Source organism: Balaenoptera acutorostrata, chromosome 6 (assembly GCF_949987535.1).
Source record: "Balaenoptera acutorostrata chromosome 6, mBalAcu1.1, whole genome shotgun sequence".
In the NCBI taxonomy this organism is placed as follows: domain Eukaryota; kingdom Metazoa; phylum Chordata; class Mammalia; order Artiodactyla; family Balaenopteridae; genus Balaenoptera; species Balaenoptera acutorostrata.
In genome coordinates, this window is record NC_080069.1 from 9,997,949 (window position 1) to 10,013,726 (window position 15,778).

Genomic DNA, 15,778 nt, shown 5'->3' on the forward strand with positions numbered 1-15,778 from the left:
GCCTTTTATATTACTTGGTTTTTGGATCATGGGAACAAATTACCTATTGAAAAAAATTAAATAAATTAAAATTTAAAAATTTTATTCTCTACCCTTTATAGTAGGTAGAAGATTTTATTCTCTAGTAAGCAGTGGTTTGAGAAGGTCTTCAGCTGCTTTATCTGTAACAATTTTTGCACAAAATCCTCAAGGAGAGATTACTAAAGAAATTGTTCTGGAAAATCTCAAAGACTCATGTTGTTTTTTTTCTTTTCTTTTGGAGACGTCCTTCATTTTGCAGTTTTCAGAGATCCGGGGAGAGGTAATTAATCCATTAGGTTTTTCCTAATGAGTGGGATACAAGTATTATCCTACTATCTAAAACATGCTTGCTTTTACCTTGAGAATAAGAATGCATTTTTAAATGTAGTTTTTATAAGACGACTAAATTTGACACTGTACTAAGTTTTTGGCTCTTACCCTTTGGTAAAAATAACTTTGGTATTCAGTATATACAGTTCCTCTCAAATGTTCCTTGTTACCTGGGCTATGAAAATATCTGTCAGAAGAGACCGGGAACGAAGGCATCTGATGGAATGTAGAAGGCTCCAGAATGTGAAGAGTTGGAGTTAATTCATTAATTAAGCAAATGATACAGTAAATGTTTGAGAACTTGTAAGGTGTCCTTTTCTCAAGCATGGGATGGGGGAGAGAAGCAAAGAAGACAGCAAAAGTGCCTTGGGCCTTCCTTCAACACCACAGAACTTTGCTCAGTGGGACCATCTTGGCTTCCTTGCATGAAAGTATTTAACGTACAGGGAAGTTGAGTCGGAAATATAATTTTAACATGGAATCGATGCTTAAAACGCTAGAAACTGTATTTTGAAAAAATTGAAAATTATAATCACATTAGTTACATCTACCTTGCAAACTTGTGTGGGCCTGTTTCTGGGTTCTCTGTTCCATTATCTATGTGTCTGTCCCTCTTTCTTGATTATGAAATCAGAGTTACAGACCAGAGAATCTGATGTGCTGTGTCCTCCCCACCTAATATCAGAACGTTCAGGTTTAGAAGCAGGGAGAGGCCACGGAGTTAAGTTCAAGTCTGCCTTTCCCTACTAGTTTTCAGTTAATGTCATGGCAAAGATCAGTCAGTCAGGAGAAAAGTAACTCTAAAAGGTGTGTCCGGGAGGCAGGAGCAGAGAGTGTGATAGGATTAGGGCTCTTGGGGAGGTGAGAGCAAGTGGTGAGGTACTAAAACAGTGTCACACTTTGGCCTATAATACTTGGAATTCGGCCAGCCACATTTTGCATGCCCTTATTTATTGACGCTCGCTACATATTAAAGTTGGAATTGTTTACTGAGCTCCACCAAGATGCAACTGATGAGCTAATTAATCTTAAAAAGATAAATTGAATTTTATTAACTACTCTTAACTTTTAATTTCACCTTATGGCCTAAAAGAAATCACTCTTGAAAAGCTTTTCAATTAAGAATATAAAATATTCCTAATTGCAGTGATGTTGTTATTTACTGTTACTGGCTATTTCATCATTATTGTAAGGTAGTTTTTGTATAGGTATAATGAAAACTTAGCAAACTTTTTGTGACCAGTCTACCAGATTAGACTCATATTTAGGTGCAGACTTAATTTCAGCAGATTATTTTTCCATTTAAACAGTGGCTGTGCATTGAGATCTTTTGCAATCCAAGGAACTCTGTCAACAAAAAATACTGGTATCACTTAAAGACATTTTAAATGGAATTATGTATTTTTAAATAAGTTAGTAAGATGTTTATCAGCTTCTGATGGGTGTTTTTGATGCAATTAAAAGTAGCCAAAAGCCTAAATGAATATTCAGTTAACAAAACTGAATTGTGTGTTTTGGCTCCATCACCTTCCTGAAAAGTGCAACTATGTAGTGTGGCACTAGTTAAGGCTGGTACCAAATATGAGTCACCTCTTCTTTAGCTGCATGAGAAGCCACCTTTGGACCTGGAATGTCACTGGTGCTTCTCTTTATTTACCTCTTTGTCACTTTCCTGATCAAAACCAGACCTCTTTACGGAATACCCAGAGTATTTGTGTCTTTCTGGAGAGTGGTAACAGGAAAACAGGAGGTGCCCAAGGGGGACCAGTCAGGTCCTCAAGTCAGCTGAGAGCGTGCTGTGTTTTTCCCTGTTGGGTTTTGCCTTTAAGCATAGTGTCCATCGACAGATGAATGGATAAAGAAGATGTGGCACATATATACAATGGAATATTACTCAGCCATAAAAAGAAACGAAATTGAGTTATTTGTAGTGAGGTGGATGGACCTAGAGTCTGTCATACAGAGTGAAGTAAGTCAGAAAGAGAAAAACAAATACCGTATGCTAACACATATATATGGAATCTAAAAAAAAAAAAAAGGGTTCTGAAGAACCTAGGGGCAGGACAGGAATAAAGATTCAGACATAGAGAATGGATTTGAGGACATGGGGAGGGGCAAGGGTAAGCTGGGACAACGTGAGAGAGTGGCATGGACACATATACACTACCAAATGTAAAATAGATAGCTAGTGGGAAGCAGCTGCGTAGCACAGGGAGATCAGCTCCATGCTTTGTGACCACCTAGAGGGCTTTCTCTAGTTGTGGCGAACGGGGGCTACTCTTTTTTTTTTTTTTTTTTTTTAATTTTATTTATTTATTTATTTATTTATTTATTTTTGGCTGTGCTGGGTCTTCGGTTCGTGCGAGGGCTTTCTCTAGTTGCGGCAAGTGGGGGCCACTCTTCATCGCAGTGCGGGGACCGCTCTTCATCGCGGTGCGCGGGCCTTTCACTATCGCGGCCCCTCCCGTTGCGGGGCACAGGCTCCAGACGCGCAGGCTCAGCAGCTGTGGCTCACGGGCCCAGCCGCTCCGTGGCATGTGGGATCTTCCCAGACCAGGGCTCGAACCCGTGTCTCCTGCATTAGCAGGCAGATTCTCAACCACTGCGCCACCAGGGAAGCCCCGGGGGCTACTCTTTATTGCGGTGTGCGGGCTTCTCATTTCGGTGGCTTCTCGTTGCGGAGCATGGGCTCTAGGCGCAGGGGCTTCAGTAGTTGTGGCTCACAGGCTCTACAGCACGGGCTCAGTAGTTGTAGCACATGGGCTTAGTTGCTCCACGGCATGTGGGATCTTCCCGGACCAGGGCTTGAACCCGTGTCACCTGCACTGGCAGACAGATTCTTAACCACTGCACCACCAGGGAAGTCCCATTGTGGCTGATTCTGAAGGTTGATAGACATGAAAAATGTCAGAAACATCACAGATTGATCTTTCCAGATTTCAGTAGTGGAGCGTAGATTACTGTGGTAGAAGTTTAAAAAAAAAAAAAAAAGCCATACTCTTTGACTTTGAGAGCTGAGCTCATAAGAAAGCAGAAAGGTCCAGTGTCTGGCCAAGTCCTTTTTATTCATTGTCCTGAGTTGATCTCCCTCTGAAGTACCTTTAACTGGGATGCTTCCTTTTTTCTTCCCCAACATTTCAGTAAAGGGAGAATAACCCTGGACCAGCCAAGCATGTGAAATGTATTGGAGAGACACTAATTGCCTTGTCCCTGGGTGGCAGTGTGTGTTGCTAGACCCCGGACCACAGATTCCACTCCTGGCAAGAGAATGGATATGTACAGCCAGAGAGAAAGAATATAGTGAATGATTTCAGTGGAGTGTTTCTCCAGAGATCTGCAGGTGTCAGAAAGAGGAGGGAGGAGTGTTGTACCCAGTTTATCATCCAAATTTGTTGTTCCCTTGGAAGCAGAGCCTGTTCTGTCCCAGAGCGATTTGAGACATTCTGTGTCCCCGTCTCTGGTTGGTGAGACTGTGAGATTCCTTAAGGTTAAGATGGCGGTTAAGGGAGATGGATGAAATGTGTCTCCGTTTTTCATTCTCTGATGGGGCTAACAATATGGCTAAGGCTCTGTGTAAGTACTGTGTGCATCCTTTCAAATGTTTTCACTTGAGATATTCGAATATATGAGACAGTAAGAGTTATTGCCTCCATTCAGATTTGGGAGTAGCATTGTGTGTGGGAGTTCCAGCTGGTAAAAATTACCCAGGAAGCTAGCAGAGCCCTGAGTGTGCCTTGGGGAAGAGGTGACACCTACATTATTTGTCATTGGACCGCACCAAGTGGCTGAGGTGCTGACTCCAAATCAGCTGCTTAGTTTTCCTAAGGGACAGCGTCCCACTATGTCAGCTGCCAAACAAGGAAGAAAAATGTAAAGTATGAAAACAGAGTTATTCTGAAATTATGTTGTCTTCAGAACAACCTTGCATGAGCTTAAACCCTGTAAAGAAAGCGTGAGACTTTTCTTCCTCTGAGCAGGAGTACACTCAGTAGAGTGTTGACTTCATTGTCCCGTCACCTGATGGTGATGTCCCAGAGTACACAAAGCTACAGCTTCCCAGACAGATCATTAAATTTAAATGCAAAAAACGTTAATGAAACATTAAAGTATGTAAATCAGTGTGTGATTCATAGTAACACAAATGCTCCTACAGTGACATGTTCATAGTTCATTTCCCTCATCATCTCTTCATGTCTCTTTTGCTTCCTAGCTTCCTACTGTTGAGCATCCTACCACTTGTTAAAATAGCAAGTGCTGAGAGAGTTCCTAGGGAAAATGGCCTTCTGTAAGATAAACAGGATCCAGATCACTTAGGGCTTATCGATTTTATGATCAGTACTTAGGTTGCTGCTAAAAGCAGATAGATTTCCAGTACATGTTGGCAACCTAAGAGGGCTTTCTTCCCCCATCCACCTTCAGGAGCAGCAAAGAACTTACTTTGCAGGCGATTACTAATGAGGACTCAAGTTGATCATCAGGGTCACTCATCTGTATAAACTAATATACAGTATAACTAGTATAAAATACCACTTTCTAAACTAGTATAAAATACCATTTTTTTGAACTCTGGTGAAAAAGAAGTCAGAGTGATTATCAGAGGACCAAAAGAGAACGTACAGCATTTAAAAGAGTTGTGTCTCATCTTCATTACTGTTTTTTATACTGGTAACATGGGTTGGGGTTTATTTCTTTACTGGATGGGACTGATGTTCAAAGTGTTTTGGTGCTATCACCATTTTTATGGCTCAAGTTCTAGACAGGTAAACTAATCCATCACCTGATGGGCATTGTTCTTGTATTATGCAGTGAAATCTCTTTAATGGGAATTTACAAGACAAGTTGAAAGCACAGTCAGACTTGTTAATTCAGAGACTACCATTATTGGCAACTTGTGACTACTTGGTTTAGGCTTAACTGGAACTGATCTTTAATATCTGTTAAAAAAAAAAAAATGAGAGGTTTGGTGATATGCTGTTCTAGAGTTTTTACTTTCATGAATGGTATGTGGCGGAGGAGAAGATGCCTGACTGTATTAGAGTTGTTCCTAGGTTTCAGTCGAGAATCTGAAGTGAAAGAGGGTATCTTGAGGCACAAGAGCAGAGAGGGCCTAAGGAGCAGAGCGGAAGGGAGGATTTCAAAAGGAATGTCTTACTAAATCCCTGTTTTGTGAGAAGCAGCATGATATAGGGGAAAGAATATTAGGAGGCTGTAAATTGTAGTAAGCAGTAAACCAAGGTTTAGTTCATGTGATTTTGTCAATGACATTGCATCATCTCACAGATTGACCAAGTCCTCAAGTCTAGGAGACGCAAAGAAGGTAAGTCTCTACCTTCAAGAGCTGCTGTGAGGGAGGAAGGTGCATCGTCACTGGCACAGGTCTTTGCGTTGGCAGACATGACCACCTTGCCCCGTCCCTAGCCCAGCGGGAAGTGAACACCAGTGTTCACAGGTGTGCAGTGGAGCGACTGCAGGTACAGGAAAACCACCGACAGCATGAGAAATTGCTATTCCTGTACTATACTGTCAACCTCTTGAATTTTGACACCTAAATTTTTTAATAAAATAGAAATGCTTTTTTAAAAAAAACAAAACTTCAGACTGTGTCTTTATCCTAGAAGTTCATTCTGCATTTGGCTTCAGTCCTGCCTTAGGCAAATGTTTAGCCATTTGAACAAAATGGGCAGAAAACATGAACAAACATTTCTCCAATATACAAATATATGAGTGGCCAATAAGCACATGAAAAGATGCTCAACATCACTAATCATAGGGGATACCCAAATGTGAGGTGGTATTATTAGGGCGATCAATTCTATAAGGAAGAGGAAAAGTACAAGAGGAAAAGTACTTAAGTAATAAGATTTATCATGTCTTATAACAAGAATAAGGCTTTAGTAATGTGTAACAGATTTCTCTTCAGTATCTTTAGATTTTTTTGTTAATTGATATGAATCAAAATTCCCGATTTTGTCCTTAATAGGGCCGGTGGGAAAGTCAACAGGATGTATCGCAAACTGCCGTTTCTAGAGCAATCACTCCAGCTGCCCCATCTCCCCCTGGTTGTCCCCAAAATAACCATTCTCCTGATCCAGGTAAGTTATATTTTCATTTTTCAATCACTGTCATGAAATTTGAGCATCTTTCAGAAGTAGTTTAAATCAGGATTTCCTACCAGGTAACCACTGTCCTACTAGTTAATGCCTGTCTGAATTTTTCCCTTCCTTATCATAACATGTTGAGTCACATTGTTTTGAATGTTGAATCTTGCTTGCATTCCTGTGAGAAATACCACTTGATCATGATGTGTTGTCCTTTATATTTGTTTGATTCTGTTTACTAATATTTTTTTTAAGACTTTTTTTAAAAGGAATTCCTTTATTTATTTTATTTATTTATTTATTTATTTATTTTTGGCTGTGTTGGGTCTTCGTTTCTGTGCAAGGGCTTTCTCTAGTTGCGGCAAGCGGGGGCCACTCTTCATCGCGGTGCGCGGGCCTCTCACTATCGCGGCCTCTCTTGTTGCGGAGCACAAGCTCCAGATGCGCAGGCTCAGTAGTTGTGGCTCACGGGCCCAGTTGCTCCTTGGCATGTGGGATCTTCCCAGACCAGGGCTCGAACCCGTGTCCCCTGCATTAGCAGGCAGATTCTCAACCACTGCGCCACCAGGGAAGCCCAGTTTACTAATATTTTGTTTAGAGTTTTTGTGCATATGTTCTATGATGAATATATGTACCTTTTTCATAACATTGTCTTTGTTAGGTTTTGGTATCATGATTACATTGGTTTCATAAAGTGACTTGAGAAAAATTTCCTCATCTTTTTTTCCTGAGTTTATGTGAACTTGGTATTACTGCTTCCTTAAATGTTTGACAAGATTCACCAGTGACACTCTCTGGGCCTGGAATTTTCTCTATGGGAAGATTTTAGATTATGACTTCAATTTCTTTATTATAAAGTTAACTTTTTATATTTCTTTATAAGTTTTCATAAATTATGTTTTTTAGGGAAATTTCTATTTCACCAAAATTATTAAATTTATTTCCATAAATGTTACAGTGTTCCTTTATTGATCTTTTAATGTTTATAGGATCTGTTGTTATGTTCATTCTTTTTATTCTAAATAGATAATTTTTGCTTTCTTTCTGTTTTTCTTAAATACTTTTGAGACTGGTTTGTCAGTTTTCTTTAGTCTTCCCACAGAGCCAAATTTGGTTTTATTTTCTGTTTCACTGATTGTTATTTCTTTCTGCATTTCACAAAATTTGGCACGATGTGTTTTTTTTATCATTCTGTTTCCAGATATTCTAATTTCTCTCTGATTTATTCTTCGACCCCTGGGTTATTGGGTAGCATATTAATTCATTTTCATATATCTTGGGGGTGTATTATTATTATTGATTTCTTATTTAATTTCATTATGAGCAGAGAACAGGCTCTTCAAAATTTCAATCTTTTTAAATGTTTTGAGACTCTATTCTATCTTAGTGAACATTCTATATGTATTTGAAAAGGTCTGTTCTGTTTCGGGCACAGTGTTCTGTATATAACAATTAGGTCAAGGTGGTTAACCTTGTTCAAACCTGCTGTATCTTTACTGATTTTTTTCCCCTCATATTTGTTCTGTCGGTCGTTGAGAGAAGGTGTTGAATCTCTAAATAATGATTGTGAAATTGTCTATTTTTTCTTTAATTATAACAGTTTTTGCATGATTCATTTAGAAACTCTGTTACTGGGTATAACACATTGGGATTGTTATTTTTTGCTGACATAGTGATGTTTCTTATTATGAAATGTCCCTTTATCTCTCTGGTAATACTCTTACTTTGCAATCTGTCTTGCTTGGTATTAGTATAGCTACACCAACTTTCTTTTGCATATTGCTTGCATGGTGTATCTTTGCCTCAGTCTTTAAAATTTTAGCCTATATTTATGTTTAAGAGTGATTATCTTATAGACAGCATATTTAGGTTTAGTGTTTTTTGTTTTTTTTTTAATCTAGTCTGACAATTTCTGCCTTTTAATTGGCATGTTTAGTTCTTTTACATCTAATATTATTATTGCTATATCTGCCATGTTGCTGTTGGTTTCTATTTGGCCTATTTATTTATTTTTTCCTCTGTAATCTTTTTTGTTTTCTTTTGGTTTAATTGAAAAATATTTTGCAGTATTTTATTTTTTCTTTGGCTTTTTAGTATACCTGTATTTATTTATTAACGTCTTTGTTAAACGATTCTAGTAGGTATCTTTAATTTTACCACAGTCTACTTAGAATTAATAATTACCACTTCCCACTGCACAAATATAAGAATCTTGCAACAGTGTAATTCCATTTACCTGTTCCCCCACCCCTCTTATTTTGTATTATTGTTGTATCTTTTGCTTTTATAGGTGTTGTGAACCCATTTTACAGTGGTTTTTTTTTTTTTTTTTTTTGCTTTAAAACAGCTATTTGTCTCTTAAGGAGATTAAGAAACTATAGATAATCTTTTATATTTTCCTTCATATTTATTATTTCTGTCACTATCTACTCCTTCCTGAAGATCATATATTCATCTGATATTATTTCTCTTTAGCCTGAAGAATATCCTGTATTATTTCTTATTGTGCAGTTTTCCTTGAGAAGAAGGGTCTCCCCTTTTGAGAATATCTTTATTTCACTTTTTTCTTCAAAGGATATTTTCACTAGATAGAGAATTCTGAGTTGATAGCTTGTTTTCTTTTAGCTCTTCAAAGACACTGCATTATCTTTTACACTTCTTTTCTGATGAGAATTCAGCCATCATTTGTGTCACTTTCCCACTACATGTAGCATATCTTTGTGTATGTTGTTTGCTTTCCAATTTTTCTCTTTATTTTTCTTCTTAGCAAGTTGGGCAGTGATGTGCTTAGGTATAGTTTTCTTAGTGTTTATCTTGCTTGGGTTTCACCGATGTTCTTGGGTCTATACATTGAGATTTTTCCAACAATTTTGGGAAATGTTCAGCTATTAGTTAATTACATTTTTCCCCTGCCCTTTTCTCTCTACTCCTTCTGAGAATCTAATTGCACACATGCTATATTGCTTAATATTGCCCTATGGGTCACAGAAGCTCTATTCTATTTGGATTTTAATTTTTCATCTTTTTATCTTATTCTTGTTTCTTCTGATTGGATAATTTCTACTGCCATTTCTAGTCTTTTGTTAAGCACATCCAAGAATTTTTAAATTTCAGTTATTCTTTTTAGTTCTAGAATATCTTTTTGCTTCTTTTTTTAATAGTTTTAATTTCTCTGCTGATATTTCTTTCCTACCTGTATATTTGTTAAGACCATATCCTTTTTTACATCCTTGGACCTGTGTATAAAAACTGCTTTTAAACTTCTTACCTGCTAACTCCAGCATCATGACCAATCTCCTGGTCTTTTTCTGACTGCCTTTTTCTAGACTATGCGTCATATTTAATGAGTTTTGACAAATTTATTTACTCGTGTAACTTATACCCCAGTCGAGCTGTAGAAGATTTATATGACAGCGGTTACTCCCCACACTCCATAAGTGTTCTGATTTCAGATTAGTTTTGCCCGTTCTGCGGTTTCATTTAAATGGAATCATATAGTATGTGCTCTTTTTGTGTTGGGCTTCTTTTGCTCAGCGTATCTGTTCAAGTCACCCATACCGTTGCATGTATCAGTAATTTATTCTTTTTTATTGCTGAGAGATATTTCACTATCTCAGTGGAATTTATCAGTTTTTAACCAGTTCTCCTGTTTATGGACATTTGGTTGGTTTCCAGTTTTTGGCTACTGTGACTAAAGCTCGTTCTTGTATAGGTCTTTTTGTAACATTTCTGTTGAGTAGATACCTAGGGTGAAATTACTTGGTCATAGGCTACTACCTTGTTTTAAAATTCTGTAAATTAAAGAAAAAAATTCTAATCAGTGTTTACTTGATCTACGTATTTACCACTTTGCTCCGCTCATCATTGCTTCCTGCTCCTCATTCCACGCTTCTGAGTTTGGTTTCTTTTTTAGTGGCTATATGTCCATCATTAGTGCTTTTAGCAATCATCTTTTTTTTTTAGTGACAGACTGTTTCTTTTGTATGTTGAAGTTTTTATTTTGCTCTCCCTTTGAAGAATCCTTTTACTGTGGAAAATATCAGACACACAAAGTAGCAAGAGCATCATGATGTGCCCTCGAGTGCCCCATGCTGGTTTCAGGACGATCAGTGCGTCACCAGGCTTACTTATCTGTGCTCCCACTACGTCCCCACACCCTCCCAGAATGACTTTGAAGCAAATCTCAGATCTTACCTCATCTGTAAATATTTGTACATGTATTTCTTTTTTTTTTTTTTTTTTAATTTTTTTTTTTAATTAATTAATTTATTTTTGGCTGTGTTGGGTCTTCGTTTCTGTGCGAGGGCTTTCTCTAGTTGCGGCAAGCGGGGGCCACTCTTCATCGCGGTGCGCGGGCCTCTCACTATCGCGGCCTCTCCTGCTGCGGAGCACAGGCTCCAGACGCGCAGGCTCAGCAATTGTGGCTCACGGGCCCAGCTGCTCCGCGGCATGTGGGATCTTCCCAGACCAGGGCTCGAACCCGTGTCCCCTGCATTGGCAGGCGGATTCTCAACCACTGCGCCACCAGGGAAGCCCTGTACATGTATTTCTAACGTAATACCCACAGTAACATTTCATTCCTAAGAAAAATGAAAAATAATTCCAAAATATCATTAAACATCTAGTCAGTGTTGAGACTTCCCCAATTGGATCAAGCATATCTCTTAGTTATTTTGAATGAAAATCCAAGTAAGGTTCACACATTGTGATTAGTTGATACGTGTCTTAAGTCTGTTTCGTCTATATGCTCCTCTTCATCTTTTTTCCCTGTTGCATTGTATTTGTTGAAGAGACCAGGTTTTGTACACAGACGCTGTACATTTTTATTTTTACTGGTGACATCCTCACCAGGTTATTTAAACATGATTCTCTGTCCCGTGTATTTCCTGTAAATTGGTGGTGAGATCTACAGCCTTGGTCAGATTCAGGCTAATTTGAGGGAGGGACGGAAGGTAGGGTAAATGAATGGGTAGTTTTATGTACTTCCCTTAGGAGACACATCATGTCTGATTATCTCTCTTTCTGTGATAGATGCAGCCTTTAGTTGATTATTGGCTAGATATTTATTTAATTAGAGGTCATCCTCACTCTAGAATGTTAGTTTAACTGCATGTAAAACTTTAGATTATTCCTAATTTTTTTTTCTTAGCATTTAGATGATTATATCTTCTAGCTCTTTATTCATCTTAAACTTTTTGTTTGTTTGTCTCCTCTTTTTTTTTTTTTTTTTTGGTGGCCATGCCGTGAGGCTTGCAGGATCCTAGTTCCCTGACCAGGGATTGAACCCGGGGCCCTTAGCAGTGAAAGCATGGAGTCCTAACCACTGGACCACCAGGGAATTCCCTTGTCTCCTCTTTTTTGTTTCTCTCATCCCTATTTTTGCTTTTGACATATCTCTTGGCAAATAGCTTTCTCTTTGCTGTATTTTTTTAATGATTGAGCTCATGATTACAAAATATCCTTCTGTAACTTTTCATAGTTTACTTAGAGTTAATAGTCCGTTATGGAAAAGGTAAAACCTTAACCGTACAGGTCCGTGCACCATCTGTATTGCCAATGAACTTGCATCGTCTTGGTCCAGCATGGAGTAGAGGTGGGGATGGTCATGTGCTTCTCTTCAGGCAGCCTCATATACAGATGCCTCAAGTTGACTGGCTTCTTCTTTTTAAAGTGTTAATTAGGGTACAATTTTTAAGTCACATATGACTTGGATTAGTTTTTCTTGAAAACTTAGTTTTATTCACTAAGGATAAAGAATTATAAAGAATAAAGCGTTAGTAAGTCTCCTAATATCATAGGCGTTATCTGCACGTCTGACCCCAGCCTTTGGTAATTAAGAGCAGGTAAGAACCGGGTTGGTTCAGGGCACTTGTCCCTCTCTTGTGAAAACACCTCAAACACCACTGTCTTCCTGAAAGGTCAGTTTCATCATCTTCATTCAGTAAACAGCATGAAAAATTAAAGTTGAATAAGATATGGTCCCTGACTTTAAAGAGGTTAAAGTCTGGATGGAGAGCTATTCGAGTGTGTCATTGGCTATGTGATTTAAAAATGAAAAGCCCCATTTTATTCTAGGGCAGAAGTTATTGGGTTGGCCAAAAGGTTCATTTGGTTTTTTTTCTGTAAGGTGGCTGTAGTAGCAGTTAGTTGTCTTTAACTTCATTCGAAACAATTTTGTTAGATTGTATTGTGACAGCTGTCATATCAGCGTGCATTTAAAAAAAGACTTATCAAAATTGGTGAATTATTGTACAGTCATTTTAATACTGAAGATGGAAGAAAAAAAGCAACATTTTCGACATATTATGCTTTATTATTTCAAGAAAGGTAAAAACGCAACTGAAACGCAAAAACAGATTTGTGCAGTGTATGGAGAAGGTGCTGTGACTGATCGAACATGTCAAAAGTGGTTTGCGAAGTTTTGTGCTGGAGAATCCTTGCTGGACGATGCTCCGTGGTCGGGTAGACCAGTTGAAGTTGACAGCGATCAGATCGAGACATTAATTGAGGACAATCAACGTTATACCACGCGGGAGATAGCCGACATACTCAAAATATCCAAATCAAGGTTGAAAGTCATTCGCATCAGCTTGGTTATGTTAATCGCTTTGATGTTTGGGTTCCACGTAAGTTAAGCGGGAAAAAAACCCTTCTTGACTATATTTCCGCATGTGATTCTCTACATAAAAGTAGTGAAAACGTTCTGTTTTTAAAACAAATTGTGACAGGTGAAGAAAAGTGGATACTGTACAATAATGTGGCACAGAAGAGATTGTGGGGCAAGTGAAATAAACCACCGCCAAACACACCAAAGGCTGGTTTTCATCCAGAGAAGGTGATGTTGTGTATATGGTGGGATTGGAAGGGAGTCCTCTATTATGAGCTCCTTCCAGAAAACCAAACGATTAATTCTAACAAATACTGCTCCCAGTTAGACCAACTGAAAGCAGCACTCGATGAAAAGCATCAGAATTAATCAACAGTAAATGCAAAATCCTCCTTCAGGATAACGCAAAACTGCATGTTTCTCTGATGACCAGGCAAAAACTGTTACAGCTTGGCTGGGAAGTTCTGATTCATTTGCTGTATTCACCAGACGTTGCACCTTTGGATTTCCATTTATTTCGGTCTTTACAAAATTCTCTTAATGGAAAAAATTTCAGTTCCCTGGAAGAATGTAAAAGGCATCTTGAACAGTTCTTTGCTTAAAAAGATAAAAGTTTTGGGGGCTTCCCTGGTGGCGCAGTGGTTAAGAATCCGCCTGCCAATGCAGCGAACACGGGTTCGAGCCCTGGTCCAGGAAGATCTCACATGCCGCGGAGCAACTAAGCCCGTGTGCTACAACTACTGAGCCTGCGCTGTAGAGCCTGAGAGCCACAACTACTGAAGCCCACGCGCCTAGAGACCGTGCTCTGCAACAAGAGAAGCCCCCGCAATGAGAAGCCCGTGCACCGCAACGAAGAGTAGCCTCTGCTCTCTGCAACTAGAGAAAAGCCCACGCGTAGCAACAAAGACCCAACGCAGCCAAAAATAAATAAAAAAAAAAAGTTTTGGGAAGATGGAATTATGAAGTTGCCTGGAAAATGGCAGAAGGTAGGGGAACGAAAGGGTGAATGCATTGTTTGATAAAGTTCTTGGTGAAAATGAAAAATGTGTCTTTTATTTTTACTTAAAAACCGAAGGCACTTTTTGGCCAACCCAATAGTACTTGACCAGTTAGTGACAAGGCCCGGGGTTGGATTACCCTTCGGATTTAATAGGAATGATGGACATTAGAGCATTTTAGAAGTACCCCAATTGCTGCTATTTAATTGGAAAAGGAAACACCATTGTGTTTGAGGGTAACTATAATAAGAGCATGTTTTTTAATATTAATTTTTTTAAGGATACGTTTTTTGATTTATATTGTTAGATTTGCTTACAAAGCATATGTGGCCAATTTACAGTAAGGAAGATGTCTCTGTAATTGTTTTTGCCTTATCTCTTTTCCTTTCAATATTTTTTTGGCAGGACTCAGTAACCTGGCAGCCTCCTACTTGAGTCCAGTAAGATCCTTCGTGCCGCAGATGCCGAAGCTGCTGAAGTCTCTCTTCCCCGTCCGCGACGAGAAGAGGGGCAAGCAGCCATCTCCCCTCACACATCAGGTAAAAGCGTCACGAAAGCAACAGTGCACGCGCTCCTAATAGGTGGCTGGCGCAGTGATGCTCTGCGCCGCGCTGAAGCCGGAAGGAGAGGGCGGCAGCACCAGGGGCGGCAGCGCAGGGCTTCCAGACCTGGTAAAAGCTCTGATAATTTCTCTTCCACTCTCGTCGGAGGCAACAGAGCTGTTTAAACGCATTGACGCTCTCAATCCTTTTTGCTTTTAAAAAATGCCAAGTACGCTACTAATGTGATTTATGGTCATATCACTTAGAGCAACAGTAGTGAAATTTATGAAGTGCACTTAGTGTTGTTTGCGTATTGCCAAACAGAAAATGTAATTCTATTTTTAATTCTTGATTTCGTTTCTTATTTCACACAGTTTTACATCATTCCTGTCCTTGCTGCTCAACCTCTTTTTTCCTCTACTGTGGTTTACGTGTTCTTTCACTGAAAAATTAAAAGTGATCACTTATTTCCCCTTTTTATTAAAACTCTCTACCTGGCCTTAGAAGAAGTTTTAGAGAAGATGTTAAAGGGTTTTCCAAATAATCAGGAAGTTGCTCTTGTGTGATGGTGCATGGGAAGCCTGTTGGAAATGCAATTTTTAGCCTCATATAGGTGTGAATTCAGCAGAAAATGATAAATGAGGATTTATTTATACTCATTCAAAAACACATACAGTGCAAGTTCAGTTGTTGAAATAGGTCTTTTGACATCAGCTTCTCCACATTCACTTAAACATTCAAGTTGCAGAAATGTAGGTGAGTCCTTGCCTGAGACCTTAACTATTTAAAAGACTTTTCTAAGTTTATGAGTGCATATTCAAGGGGGATGGTATTAGTTTTGTAAGGTTGCTGTGCAGATACATAGTTTTTTCAATCTAGGATTATATGAGCATATATATCAGCATAGATGCACACATATTGTATGAAAAAAATTAAACATCAAGATTTTTGGAAATGTTTAAATTTAACCGGGCACTAACGGGTGCTTGACAATTATCAAAATGAATCTGAGATGGCGAGAGCTTAAAAGAAATAGCAAGTCTAATGTTTGGTGGGGGTGAGGGTAGGCAAAAAAGATTTTGCCAAGGGTTCGTTATAGCATACATTATTCTGTTCTAAACTGCTACATCGTTGTTTCACAAAGTATGATTCATTTACTGTTTGTGCCAGAATTTCCATGGT

At 38.7% G+C, this 15,778-nt stretch overlaps 1 protein-coding gene across 4 annotated transcripts in view; it reads left to right on the forward strand.

Moving 5' to 3' along the window:
* Nucleotides 1-15,778, forward strand: part of KIF13B (kinesin family member 13B) — a 190,946-nt gene that overhangs the window by 146,486 nt on the left and 28,682 nt on the right. For all 4 annotated transcript variants that reach the window (XM_057547830.1, XM_057547831.1, XM_057547832.1 and 1 more), the window contains exons 36-37: nt 6,332-6,443; nt 14,460-14,593. In XM_057547830.1, the coding sequence (XP_057403813.1) occupies nt 6,332-6,443; nt 14,460-14,593 (246 nt within the window). The remainder of the gene's footprint in view (nt 1-6,331; nt 6,444-14,459; nt 14,594-15,778) is intronic.